The following is a 13,734-nucleotide window of genomic DNA, read 5'->3' as shown; positions in this document are numbered from 1 at the left end:
CCTTTGGCCACATTTATATGTTTATTTCTGGCTTTCCAAAAGCAAACTTTAAAAGACCTGTGACTTGCTATTTAAAAAACATGGTGGTCTCGGCTCTGCTGCTTCCTCAGTCAATGGCTCCTTGGCCCAGGAAGCTGCCCAGCCGGCCACCCGCCCTGCGGGACCTTGGACTTGGGAAGAGGAGGAGGAGGAGGAGGGCTGAGGCAGGGCCAAGCCTTGTCCTCCACCTTGCCATAAAACCCCTTTTGATAACAGCTGCAGGTGAAGAGCTGCTGTTTACCCCGGGTGCAAAGAGAATGGAACATCTCCCACACATTGCAAATCCAGACCCTCTCTTCCAGACCCCCGTTTTACTGCAACTTTGCAGAATAAATGGGAGAGTTTCAGCAAAGATTTTCTGGGGGGGGGTCAGCAGTGAGGGGGGGTTTATATTTATATTCATGGCTGATGAGGAATGGACCCAAAAGGGGGAGGGTCCCAACAAAGGGGGAGATGTTGCAGGGGCTTTTGCTTAGAATAGATTTCTAATGGGGAGAAGAAGAAGGAGCCAAGGCCCCTTGGGCAACCTCTGCCAAGAGGAGGAGATGCAATTTGGGGGGGTGGGTGGGTTGGAATAAAGACTCCCGGATACCCCCTCCCCACTTTAGCTACAGATACCAATAATGGGGGGGAAGCAGCCTTTTGGAGGTGAGGGTCCTGTTCAAGTCAACCAAAAACAGCCTATCCTGCCCTCCACTTCACCCTCCCCAGAAGACCCACCCTCCAGCCCCACATTGCCTGCAGAGCTGTACAGAGTCTGGCCCCAAGCGCCAAGGGGAGGAAAATGGGGGGCTGACCTTGGCTTTACGTCTCTTTTTCTGGTGGAGGGCAGCTCAGCCCAAAGTCAATAGTCCAAGGCCAAAGAAGACCCACACCCAGTTCTTCAGAAGAAGCTTCTCTTGCCCCCCTCCTCTCCATCGCCCACAAAAACGAAGTTGCTGGTCCCCCCCAGGGGCTGTGGGGCTGCGGCAGAGGGGGACCTTCTGGGGGACCCCAGGAAGGTCTTCATGCTGGGGGTGTCCGCTGCCAAGCGTGGGCCCCCGTCCTGCAAGGAACAACAGAAAGAGTGAGAGCATGCGCATGCATGCGTATGTGCAAGACTTCGCTAATTCCATTCTTAAAGGAAGCAATGGGCAGTTTCAGCAATTTTCTTCCTCCTGCACCAGTTTCAAAAAATATTCACAGAAATTGGGATTTACACTGCTTTTCAGCATCCTGGCTCAAGGCTATGGAATTCTGGGAGTTGGAGTATGTTGTGGAGCCGAGAGCTCCGCTCCGCTCCAGGCCCACAACATACTCCAACTCCCAGAATTCCATAGCCTTGAGCCTGAAAAGAGTTAAAGCGGTGCCAAACCTGGTAATCTCTTCAGTGTGGATGCAGCCACAGTCTGCTAAATACTAAGATCTCTTCACTGGCTGCCAATTAGCTTCTGGGCTCAATACAAAGTGTTGGTTATTGCCTATAAAGCCCTATATGGCTTGGGCCCAAGTTACTTGAGGGAACACCTCTCCCCGCACTCCCAGGACAACAGGCAAGTGCTTACTTGAGTACTTGGCTGTAACTCACCAACCAGCATTTACAGCTATAGCTCCTGTGCGCTGGAATAAACTCCCTGAAGAGATTCGACTCAGTTCTCCTCTGGATGCCTTCCAGAAAGCCTTGAAAACCCATCTTTTCCGCTTAGCATCCCCTCCTGACTCTTGATAGGGAAAGTGATCCTCTAATTGAAGCGTATCTCAAGATGCTTAACTGGTGATTGGGAGATTTTAAACTGTTTTTATATGATGCTTTATGGAAGTGTATTTGTGATGGTACTTTGCATCGTAGTATGTTGAGATGTATATCTTTTCTGAACTGATCTCCCAGGAAAAGCGGCACAGAAATAAAGATTTTATTATTTATTATTATTATATATGTGTGAAAAGGTGTGCAAAGTAACTCCCGAATTCATAGACTCTCATAGTGTTGGAAGAGACCCCAGGAAGGGCCCTGATCCAGTCCAACCCCCTTCTTCTGCCATGCAGGAAATCCAAATCAAAGCATCCCTGACAGATGACTATCTAGCCTCTGCTTAAAGACCTCCAAGGAAGGAGACTCCACTGCACTGCAAGGAAGGAGTTTGTTCCACTGTCGAACAGCCCTTACTCTCATGAGGTTCTTCCTAATGTTGAGCTGGAATCTCTTTTCCTGGAGCTTGCATCCATTGCTCCATTGTGTCCTGTTCTCTGGAGCAGCAGAAAATAAGCTTGCTCCCTCCTCAATATGACATCCTTTCAAATATTTAAACAGGGCTATCATATCACCTCTTGCAAAGATGCTCATCCGTCCAGGATTCCCCTCATTAAGGGGTCCATGCCACACACACCACACCTTTCGTGACACCTGGCACTGGTCAAGGATGGAGGGGTGGTCTTGGCTGGGGTGATGGCCAAGTGGCGCATGGCACAGGAGAGAAGAAGTTCCTCCAACTGCATTTGCCTGAAGTGTGCTTCCATTTTCTGCTCTCGTCCAGTTCCCACTTTGCCCTTGAAGTGGGGCAGGAAAGGGGCAGCTCTCTTGCTGCCTTGCCAACAGTTATCTGCTTCATTTAAGGACAATGATGGGGCTGGAGGAGGACAGCAAGACCCCCAACCCACCCAACCCTATGGAGAGACCCCTGGCTGGTTCATGAGGGACCCCTACTCCATTTGGGAACACACAGACAAAGCACTCGTGAAAGATGGCCATCCATCCTCTGTTTCAAGACCCCCAAAGAAGTCAAACCCCCCCACCCTCTGGGGCAGTCCCTATCCTGCTTCTTTCAAACATCTCTTGCCCCAAGGCGCTCTTCCTAACCATATACTCACCAACTCCCACCATTGGGGCAAGGGGGCCGGGCGGCTGCCTGCGTGGGGCACCGGGGCCTCCATAGTGGTCCAAGGGGGTCGCACCCGCGGCAGACTCAGGGTCGGAGAGTGCAGAGGAAGCTGTGGGGGGCTGTGGGGCTCTTGGGAGGGCTGAGCTCTTCTGCAGGAGGAGAAACCAAAAATGAGGGAGTTGGGGGGCAGGGGGGCTAGAAAGGGAGAGGGTCTCCTGACCCAACCAGTGGCTCTGTATTGCTAATGGTGAGAGGGGCCTGGACACTATCAGGATGGATGGGGGCCTTATCCAGCATGGGCCGGGGGGGGGAGAGATGTTGACCCCCACAGCAGCCTTCTAGCTGTCATGGTGTCATGGTTCAAAGGCAAAGAGAACACCGGTGTGGGGCAGATGACCCCCAGCCCAGTCGCCTCCCTCTCAGAAAACACAGGTGGGAAGGAAGGGGAGTTGTGGGCAGGGGTGAGAATGTGACCTAGGGCCGAGAGCCAGAGCCAGAAGTAGATGGGTCCAAGCAGCTCTTTTGGCACTGAGAATGCCTCCCCTTCAGCATCAAAGAACCAATGCCACCAAAAGTTTAGGAGGGCTGCACCCAAAGGCCAGCGCTGGCGGGGGCACTTCCATCTCTGCCCCCAGTTTGCAAAACAAGCCCCACTGCCTTTAGGGGGGGAGCTGGCTAGGTTTATCTTGCAAAGCTCCCCCCCCCCTTGCAACCTCATTTGTTTTGCCAAAATTCCCCACAAAAGCCCTGGGGGGAAAAGGGAGAGAAGAAGGCTGAATCCACACTGGAGAAGGCGAAGGAAAGGAGGCATGTGTGGAGCAGAAAACTGGAGAAGCTGTGCCTGCTGAACTGCCACCTGTCTGCCCTGTTCTTTGCATCTGGTCCCCTGGGAGCAGACAGGGACCCCCAAGACCCCTCCAGGCTGAGGAAGGGGGCAGCTTGGGGGGTGGAGAGCTGGGCCTTTCCTGTCTGGGCTGGAGGGGCTCAAGGCATGAAAGAAGGGGAGGAAAGCCCCCCCATCGCCCCTCTTACCCCAAACGAAAGACAACCAGGAGGAGGAAGAGGAGGAGGATCACCAGGCCAGCAACGCAGGAGACTGCAACCAAAGCCAGCAGGAAGGCTGTGCAGGAGAGAGGAGAGAAAGGTGTGGCTTTGGGGGTCCCTTGAGAGCCCAGACCCCAAGGGAAACCTGCCTTGAGGAATCCCACTATATCCCCCAATCTGCACCTGTTGGGAAGGACCCCTGAGGGCCCTACAGCCCCATTCTGCCATGCAGGAATCCCCACTCCTGAAAGATGCCCACCCAACCGCTGCTTAAAGATGGAGAGCCCACTGCCTTGGACAGCTCTAAACAGTGAAAAGTTTCTTCCCAAGGTCTGGCTGGAACCTCTTTCCCCGTAATTTGAACCCATTTCTTCTCATCTCCAGAGCAGCAGAAAGCAAGCCTGATCCATCTTCCGCATGACATCTCTTCAGATATTTAAAGATGGCTTGAATGACTCTCCCTTGAACTACTACAGAATGAGAGCTCTCTGCCAGACAATGCAAAGTACATCATCGACATTATGAATCCCACGATTCCACAGGATGATGGTTAATGTGGTACCAAACTGCTGTACAAGGAACAGTGCAGACACATTCCTGGGAAGCTGCTGTCAGACTGAGCCATCCCAATGGGAACCAGTGGCAAGGAGTCCCGGAGTCTCAGCTGTGCCATGCTCTAACTGGACGCAAGTGGGCTCTGGTGGATTATCTCACAATGGCTGGTTTCATTGGAGGGGCGATTATGCCCCCCACTCCTGCTCTTGTCCCCTTAAACCCCTGTGGGGTGGGAAGAGGAAAACAGGGGGCAAAGGGGGACACTTACGCTCCTGGCAGCCAGGACCACTGAACCCAAATGGGCACCTGGAAGAGAAAAGGGCAGGGCGGTCACTGTCTGCATCGCATCCCATGCACACATGAGGAGGGCATTGCTATTGGTTTTGGGAACCTCTTCGGAGCTGGTCTGGGGCAGAACCAGAGGAAAAGAAAGCACCCCTCTGGAAGGAGGCTAGTAGTGGCCAAATTCGCCAGGCAGAGGAGTAAGCCCAGACAGAAGGGGCTTCAGACCCTCCCCCAGAAAGCCAAGGGGCATTTGGAAGGCAGCCTGGTGGTCCCTGGAGACAGAGCTTGCCCAGGAAGGAAAGCTATCCTTGCCAGCAGGAGGTCTTGTGCCCATTGGGGTGGAAGGGTAGACAGATCTGGGAGATCAGAGGGAGCTGTTGTGGGAACCACAGGCCCGACAAGGAGGTTGCTGGCCTGGCGTCAGGTGCTGGCTGGCTCAAAGATCGCCTGGCCCATCCCTTCTCTGACAGAAGACAGCCAGACATAGCCTTCCTCTGAAATCTGGGCCTGGAGGACATGCCTTCTCTTTGAAGGATGGGAACCTCGTCTACACAAACACATGCACAAACATACACAAAGGGCACAGCAGGGAGGCAGAGTCCAGGCCTGCAGAAGGCCAGAGGAACAGTCTGGCCAGCCCCAAACAGATCTGGGTCAGCCAGAGGCAAAGGGGTCTTCCTTTCCACCTCCATCTCCACCCTTTAACAGAAGTTAGGTTCCCAGGGTGGCCCTTTTTCTCCAGCCCTTCAAGGCAAGAGGGAGGAAGCTCAGGATGAGAGCACCGTCATGAAAATGCCTCCTTAGATCTGTGTCCTTGTTTTCCTTGTTGCATCTGCCCACTTAATGTCACCTCCTTAGGACCTTCTCCTGTTCTAAGAGGGGCTTGGAAAACGCTCTATACCTGGACTAAAACATGTGTGGGAAAAGGTGATAAAGAACAGAGCTGGGGGAACTTTGGGGTCACTTTTCTCTTTCTGTCCAACCATGAAAATATTTCCTCATTTGTTAGACTTGGGTTTTTTTAATTTTTGAATGCCCTGCTGGCATTAACTCTGGCTGATGCTGAATGTGTCAGATTTAGCGACAAGATCACCCCCAGGACCTCTGTGCCCTCAACAGGAAGCATCCCTGGTCCTCAGGTTTCTGCCCTGACAGCTCAGGTCCTGCGGTGCTCCTGACCCAGCAACCCTCTACAAGAGGGGTCGGCAACCTACGGCCTGTGGGCCACATGCGGCCTGCCGAGCCATTGCTCAGTCCTGCTGCCGATTGCCGCCGCCAAAGGCCCCCGCAGCGGGCAACGGGGGGCTTGCGCGCAGGCCCATTGGCCTCCGGCGCAGGCACGCGGGGGCCTTTGCACGCGGGGCAAGTGGCGGGCAAGGAGGAACAAGGGGGGCAATTGTCTATAGAAGCTTCAGAAACATGCATTTTTTTTAAAATCAGATTTTTTGCGTGTCCTCCATGTTTTTTAATTTAAAAAGTGTCCTCCATCTTAGTTTTTTGTCCTACATTTGGCCCGGTTTGTTTGTTTATTTATTTTTAATTATTTAAAATTTTTTTGGCTTCGGCCCCCCGAGTTGTCTGAAGGACAGCAACCCGGCCCCCGGGTCAAAAAGGTTGCCTACCTCTGCTCTACAAGCTGAAACTGCCCCTGGCCCCCATTCCAGGGGAGGAAGAGGAGGATGCCACCATTCCGGCCTTTGGCCAGACCCCCAGAGGACCAAAATTCCAGGACAGGGCCTGGTGCTGGCATCTTGAGATGATGGCCCCCTGGCCTCAAAAAGGACATGGTGCATAGAGCACATTTCCCCCTGACCCTCTGTGAGTGGTGCCAGGCCAAGGGTAGTCTCCCACAAACTGCTGCCACTCAATCTTTTCCCCTGTTCAAAGGGAGATGTTGCACTCCTGAGAGGTTTCAGGGTAAAATATTTGGCATGGGGGGAGGAAAGGAGGGGCTGGGGGGGTCACTGAAGCAGGGAGACTTACCTGGAACAGGTGCCATCTTGAAGCCAAAAGCCACTGCTGCAAACTGGAGGGGGGCAGGAGAGAAAGAGTGAGGGAGCAGAAATGAGAGGAGAGTGAGAAACAAGAGTCACCATCTTTCGCCCCTTCCCTTCCTATGAAGCCCCTTCTGTAAAAGAGCAAAGTGGAATGGCCACTGAGGCCTCCACAGCCAGCACCCCCTCCACAACCTCACAGAATAACTTGCATTGCTGGTGTGACTCGGTGGCCCCATGGCCAGACCCATTCAATTGCAAGGCCTAGGTCCTTTCGCCCATCCACAGCGGAGGAAAAACCACTGGTCCCCAAGGGTCCCAACTGAGCCCAGGGACTCCCGCACCACCTGCACAGGTGTGATCCATGGGGTGGACCTGGAGGTAGCCGGGCCGGCAGGTGCAGCGGAGGAGGCCATCCTGGGAGGAGCAGGTGGCCGAGGTGGAGTCGCAGGGGTCAAAGTCACAGAGGCCCAGGCCTGCAGCAGGACGGAGGAGGCAGAGAATTAAGGATGTTGGAGTGGGGAAGTGCCTTGCCCCTATGGTCCCAAACCCCTTTGGGGTCTTCCTGTCCCTTGTCCAGCCACAGGAGACCTGTCCCAGAGAAGCCTCCAAGCCATGCAGCCACTTTGCCCTCTTTAGCCCAGGAGAGTGAGAAGGGGCTGATGGTCCCTCTGGCCCCTCATGGGCAGTGGGGGGGGGCACGCAGCTTCCACTCACTCTGGTAGGTGCCCACATGGCGCAGGAGAGCACAAGCCGGGGTACGGCTGAGGGGGCTGCTGTTGTCGTGGCACCGCGTCCTGAAGGCGGCAACAGCCACTTCCACCTCTTGGATCGTGACCAGCACCCAGGCTGAGAAATGGTGCATCAGAGTCGCTTCCAGGCTGGGCCACCTGAGGAGGGAACAAAGGGGCAGAAGAGGGCCATCCAACCGGTCGGCCTCTTCCCTCCCTCTCTGCCCAGAACCTGTGGCAACCCTTCCTCGCTCTCTCTTCCAAGGAGCACAGGATTGGTGGCTTTGAGACCACTTCCAGTTTCCAACTGTCTAGTCTGGCAACGACAGTCCCAATTAACCCGCTGCCATCTCCCTTTCTCAGCTGCTTTTAAAGCGTCCCAGTTTCTCTTGCCTCCTCCTCCTCCTCCTCCTCTTCCTTGCACTTTCCCTCTTTGCCCTCAAATTACTCCAGAAGCTGCAAACTGAGTCCAAAGTGCAAACGCAGCTGGCATTCCATTAATTCATTGAGAAGGGTCAGAGTTTTGCCCTTCCCAATGGGCTCAAGCAGAAGCAAACTGCTGCAGCCTCATCTAGTTTATGTGAGCTTCCTGACTTATTATGACTTATGCCATCCTGACCACTTTGATGCTTCTTGGTCACTTTGTCCCAGGTTTCATCTGTGAAAGACTGGGGGGCAAGAGAGGGCTGGTGATGCCTCCTGACAGGAGGAAGGAAGAGGCTGCACAGAGCAAGCCGTTCCTCCTCTGAGCAGCAGACGTCCTGCCAAATCAGATATACCAAGACGGGTATCCCAAACTGGATGGCAGGCTGGGAAGGGATTTCCTTATAACCTCCTTACAACTTTGTGATAGGACACACACAGCCTGCTAGGTCATAAAAAGGAAGCAGGCCAGAAAATAAAGGTTGCTCTCCTTTCCTTCTGTCAGGGCCTGAACCTGGGACCCTCCATTCCTTCCTGCAGAGAGAAAGAAGGCCATGGGGGATCCAGTGCATACGCTTGGCAGTCACAGTTCCTCCTCTGCTATCCATTTGACCAGCTGTGTTTAAAGTGTCCTGGTTTCTCTCCTCTCCTCCCACTTTCCCTCTTTGTCCTGAGCTTCTTACTACAGTTGCTGTCAATGGAGCTCAAAGTGCAAAAGTACTTATTGGGGGAGTGGAGTCTTGACCTTCCCTGCAGACTCAGGCAGAAGCAAACGCTGCAGCCTCTCCTAGCTCACTAACAGCATGCCCACGCTCTCTGCCCAGATCCTCTCCTCTCCCCTTCTCACCCCACAACTCACTTCAGCTCTTGGATAGATGTTCCCAGGTACCCGTCCAGGTGCCCCAAAATCTGCTGGAACTGTTGGGATGGAGACAGCAGTGTATTGCAGGGTGATAAATCCAGGCCCCTTCTCCCCCGCCTCCCAAATTCTCCCAAAATCAACAACACCTCCTACCCCCCCCCATCACTCTGTCCTACCTCTAGTGCTGACAATGTGGCTCTTGTGAACTCTGCACCCCCTCCATTCTTCGGGGAAATACTAACCAGACACCTCCTCAAAGGAGGCAAGGGCAGCCAAGGGGGCACTGGCCCAGCCCCCAGACCAAAGAGCCCAGTGATCAGTTGGCTCAAGGGGGCACCTAGGGAGGGGAGACCCTTACCAAGCTCTGGAGTTGGGCGGCCACCCGGGACCCCTGCAACTCCTCTGGCCGCTCTGAGGTCCACCAGCCCAGGGCTTCCGGAGGGGATGGCGGTTGCAGGAGCATTAGCAGCCGGGCAGGGAAGGCCCTGGCTTCATGGAAGAGAGGAGCAGGTGAGTGGGTGAGCAGGGGCACAAGGAAGCAGGGCAGGGGCAAGGTTAAACCCAAGGATCCCAGGTGAAGGTCAAAGAAAAGGGGATTAAGCCTCCCCTCACATGTCCTCTGGCCCTCATATGCCTCTGAGCTGGCAGGGGTACCCAAGGCAGCAGATCACTCCTCCTGCTGCTGCTGCCTCCCTTCAGGGGCCAAGGCAGTCCCGAGTAAGCCCCCCCCCCTTTACCTGGCACACAGCCCAGGGCAGGGAGGAGGTGGTAGCCCAGGCCACAGTGGCAGGAGTTGCGCCCAGCCTGGTCTTCGCAGTGGCTCCATGGGGGGCATTCGTCCTCCCCATTGCAGGTCAGGGGGGCCTCTGCTTTGGGGGCAGAGAAAGGACCGTCGGAGGAAGCACCAGGAGCCCCCATAGCTAGGCAGAGGGTGGCCCGCCTCAGAGGGCTGGCAGCAGAGCTGAGAGTTGCCCCTTGGCTAGAAAAGAGCAGAAGCCCAGTCCTGGCCAGAGAAAGGGGGACCTCAAACCCAGCAACTGGCCATCTCCTCAGATTGTGATGCACAGGGTCTTTCCCCACCACTTTGCCCCACAACTGGTACTGAGAGGTAGACCCCTTCTCCCCACAGAGGCTGTTGTTCTGGGCCAAGGGCTTTGGCTTCCCCAGCCTCAGGGGAACCAACATGTGAGGCCAGAAGTGGGCAGCTGCCAGGGCCTGGGTCTTTTTGCAGGGGCAGGTCTCAACCTCCCTTCCCAATCTCCCAGGTCACCCTTTTTCTGGGGGAGGAAGAGGGTGGGTTGCCTCCCCTTTTAAAGGGTTGCCAGTCTCCCTGCTGTTTTGCTTCAGAGACAAGCTCCAGGATGGAGGGCTTTCCTGGCAATCTGTGTAGCCACTCCAGGGTCTGGGGCAAAACTTTCATTCTCCCCTCCACCTGCAGCAGTCATCCCTGGTCCAGGTGGGCTCCTTCTTTCCCCCTTTACCAGGGGAAATCCATCCCCTGCTGCAGCTGCTCACCTGGCTCTCCGTTGGCACCATGCATCCCATTGGCAGTTGTTTCCCTCATGGCAGGGGGCACAGTCCAGGTTGTGGGGCTGAGACCAGAGAGGTCCAGTCCTGTTGACCAGTTGGCCGTGCTGGACTCTGAAAGAGAGAGGTGAGATTGGTATAAGGTTGGGGGGAAATGACACAGGATTTATTTAATGCCAAGAAGGGGCATCTTGTGGCTCCCAGGGGGCACCTTCGGGACACAAGCATCAGCCACTTGCAACAGGTGGGGGGGGAGTCCTGAAAGACATGGGGACACCCCACAAAAAGAAAATCCTGAGAAACTGGGCAAGGGGCTTGCATTTGATCAGACCTGGTGTCATCCATGAAGCCCCCAGATATGGGCACCTGTCTACCAATGTATTATCCACCCATCCCCATGCCCTCCTATTCAAGGATGTGTGCCCATAAGAACCAAAGGTATGCAGATGCCAACAGAACCCCCTGGCAAAATGTCTTCCTGAACCGACCCACTGAATGCTGCAGGCAGGTGCTCGGCCCGTAAGAGTTGTGCCCACAGAGAAAGACCAGCCATGCCCTCCTCCTGACAACATGGCTCTCCACCGGAAGTGAGGATTCAATGTTTCCCCAGAAAGCACACTGATCCCAAAATGGGGGACGGATGGAGGGTCCCCGAAACAGCTCACCTGCCAAGACAAGGCTGGATGGCTGAGCCCCCACCCAACAAAATGTGTGACAAAACTGGGCCACCCAGGCCCCTGTGGGGCTGAGCCCCCTCAGGCTGGTGGGTCAGAAGGGGGCCAAAGGGTCAAACGCTAGGAAGAGAAACTGCAATTGCAGCTGAGCCCCTCAGAAATCATAAAGGCTGCGTCTGCCATCCATGCTCTGCTCACTTACTCAGGTGTAAAAGTGTGGAGAGAGCACTTGTAAGCACACACTGCACTTGGGAGAGGATGCTAGGATGAGAATGGGTGGGGGAAAGTAGAAGTATCTTCTAGAACATGGCCACATAAATCTATGGATGCCGGCCATGAAAGCCTTTGACTTCACACTGAAAGTAGAAGTAATTTGCAAGGCAAGAGTAATAGCCTACCTGCCCATGTTGAGCTTCCACATCACCCCCTGCCCATGTTGAGCTTCCACATCACCCCCAAATCCCTCAAACCATAGGAAGCATGTGAGCCCCAGGAATACAGATCAAGATTCGCCACAGGATCCCACCACATGGATAAACTGGTCTTCAAACAGATGGATTTGATGTACTCTGAATGCTGTCCAGGGGAACAACAGGCTCTCTGGTCCCCATTGTTGTTGTGTGCCTTTAAGTTGTTTCCAACTTTTGGCAAGACCCTACAATAGGGTTTTCTTGGCAAGGTTTGTTCAGAGGGGGTTTGCCATTGCTATCCTCTGAGGCTGAGAGAGCGTGACTTGCCCAAGGGCACTCAATGGGTTTTCATGGCTGAACTGGGAATCAATCCCTCCACAGCCATAGTGCAATGTTCAAACCACCAAGCCATGCTGGCTCACCTGCCTAAATCTGCCCAGGTGTACCTGTGCCCTGGCCTCACCTTTGGCCCCTCACTGGAATGCCAGAAGGCAAGATTTAGGGGTGGCTTCAAGGACCTTGTGGGGAGGGTTTGGCAGCCTGCTTGGGACTTGAATTTGCCCCACGCATTTGATTTCTGCACATTTTCCACAGCTGTGTTGCTGGGATGGGAATAGGACCAAAGCAAGGATGAGCTCCATCTCAAACTGAGGCCCAGGAGCAGCCCATCTTCCAGAGGCTTCTCAGCCCGGGAGCAGCAGTGGGATGGTGAGCAACTGACCAAGGGGCACAAGTGGATGTGGGGAAGGAAGGGGATTCACATAATCCAGAAGTGCCAACAGCAGCAAGGGTGAAAGTTCCTCTCGCAGCCAGAAGGGGGCAAAAGGGAGCTGGGATTCCCCAACACACACCCAAAGCCCCCTGCTTACCTGCCCAGGAGGGCGTCCTGGGGGGCTCAAATCCCACCCAAATGAGTGGGAGGTCTCCTGCGTTAACTGGGGGGCAGCATAAAAACAGTGCACACTCAACAAGGAGGGTGGGCAGCAGTCTCTCCCTTTCCTAGTGTGGCCTAGAGGAGGAGGAGGAGGAGGAGGAGGAGACGCAGCCCCCTCCTGCCCCATGGCAACCCACCTTCCCCCCCACACCTGTGTGGCCACTTACCTGACCCAGGCCCCCCGCTGGCCACCAGCCCCCCCTGCAGGACGGCCAGGGCAAGGCAGAGGCCGACCCACATTCTCTTTCGCCCAAGGTGGGCTCACAACTGGCCCAGGCTGCTAAAGAGCTATGGGGAAGCGAGGGAAGGAAGGAAGCCAGGGGTCATTGGCCCCACACACCTGGCACTCATTAACGCAGGGAGGCTGAGCCAAGGAGGCCAAAGGGGGGAGAGGCCAGCATGGCTGCCTTGACCACTACCAGGGCTGGCCTGGCACGGCACGGGAGGGACTCTGTGACCCCCAAGGCCATGGGTCCGGTACATTTTGGACAAATACCCCATGCAAGTAGGCAGGCAAGGAAAGGCAGGGGCCTCCTTTAAACCCATGGCCAGTCTGGGGAGAGAGGAGGAGGCAACAAAACAAGAGTGGCTGGCCAACAAGAAGGGAAGAAAGTGCTTTTTAACATCTTCAAAGGTGACCCAGAGTGAGGGGCAGTCTGATCAGGGGCCCAGAGGTGGCACTTTAACTGAGAAGGAAACCAGCCTCATAGGTTACACAGAATGGGCCAGATGGGCAGTGATGGACGGACAGACTGGCCAAGAAAGGGAACTTGGGTCTTGAGAGGAGAGAGGAAGACGCTGGTCCAGCATGCAGCAGTCAGGGAAAGGCCAAAAGGGGACAGAAAACAAAGCTGCCCCTGTCCTTGGACCTGGGTGCAAATGTGTGGAACAGCACCTGCGCTTCTGCCCATCTTACCCCCAAACGAATATGGTAGAGCTGAGAATGAGGCATCCTGAAGGATCAAGGGGGCAGGCACATCTCTGCAGCATTTGGGGACTGGGGGGGAGGGTTAGGGGTGAGAAATGAAGGAAGTGTGGAGAAGTTAGAGAGGCAGTTGTGGCAGCTGAGAAAACCCCACTCAGAGTGGAGCTGCCATGAGGAAGGCAAATTCCACACTAGGCATCACTAGGAAGGGAATTAATCATGATGGCTGCAGTATGTGACCCACCTGCAACCCATGCTCTGCTCATGGGGGGCACCTATCCCAGGGGGCTGCCATAATTGTCCACTTTTACCAGGAACAAAATGTAGGACAAATTCAAGACCAAACTGTAGGGCAACTGCAGGACAAAACTCAGCTCAAAATGTAGGACATTTAAGGTCCACCATTTTTCTTCAATGTCCTACATTTTGGGCTGAGTTTTGTCCTGCAGTTGTCCTACAGCCGGCGACTGCAA

General features: G+C 54.8%; 1 protein-coding gene across 2 annotated transcripts; it reads right to left on the bottom strand.

Annotated features, from left to right (window-relative positions):
- Positions 1 to 12,661, bottom strand: LOC121935560 (protein HEG homolog 1-like). Of its 2 annotated transcripts, none has more exons than XM_042477209.1 (12): positions 12,504 to 12,661; positions 10,307 to 10,432; positions 9,529 to 9,660; positions 9,150 to 9,280; positions 8,789 to 8,847; positions 7,493 to 7,665; positions 7,123 to 7,251; positions 6,765 to 6,807; positions 4,765 to 4,802; positions 3,930 to 4,017; positions 2,887 to 3,046; positions 1 to 1,084 (listed from the first exon to the last, which is right to left on the bottom strand). In XM_042477209.1, the coding sequence occupies exons 1-12, from the start codon at positions 12,574 to 12,576 to the stop codon at positions 923 to 925; spliced, it is 1,314 nt and encodes a 437-aa protein (XP_042333143.1). In that variant the 5' UTR covers positions 12,577 to 12,661; the 3' UTR covers positions 1 to 922. The 2 variants fall into 2 exon arrangements, with proteins under 2 accessions (XP_042333143.1, XP_042333144.1); XM_042477210.1 differs by having other exon boundaries at positions 9,529 to 9,657.
- Between the last annotated feature and the right edge of the window lie 1,073 nt (positions 12,662 to 13,734).

This window comes from Sceloporus undulatus, chromosome 6 (genome assembly GCF_019175285.1).
Source record: "Sceloporus undulatus isolate JIND9_A2432 ecotype Alabama chromosome 6, SceUnd_v1.1, whole genome shotgun sequence".
Classification (NCBI taxonomy): Eukaryota; Metazoa; Chordata; class Lepidosauria; order Squamata; family Phrynosomatidae; genus Sceloporus; species Sceloporus undulatus.
This window is presented reverse-complemented; position numbering and strand designations above follow the sequence as displayed.

Excerpts from the sequence above, each read along its gene's own strand:
- LOC121935560 (XM_042477209.1), bottom strand. The coding sequence starts at position 12,576 with ATGTGGGTCGGCCTCTGCCTTGCCCTGGCCGTCCTGCAGGGGGGGCTG. Across the intron at positions 9,661-10,306 it reads TGGTGCCAACGGAGAGCCAG|CAGAGGCCCCCCTGACCTGC; the intron begins GTGAGCAGCTGC and ends CTGCCCCCAAAG. Across the intron at positions 9,281-9,528 it reads TGCCCTGGGCTGTGTGCCAG|CCAGGGCCTTCCCTGCCCGG; the intron begins GTAAAGGGGGGG and ends TCTTCCATGAAG.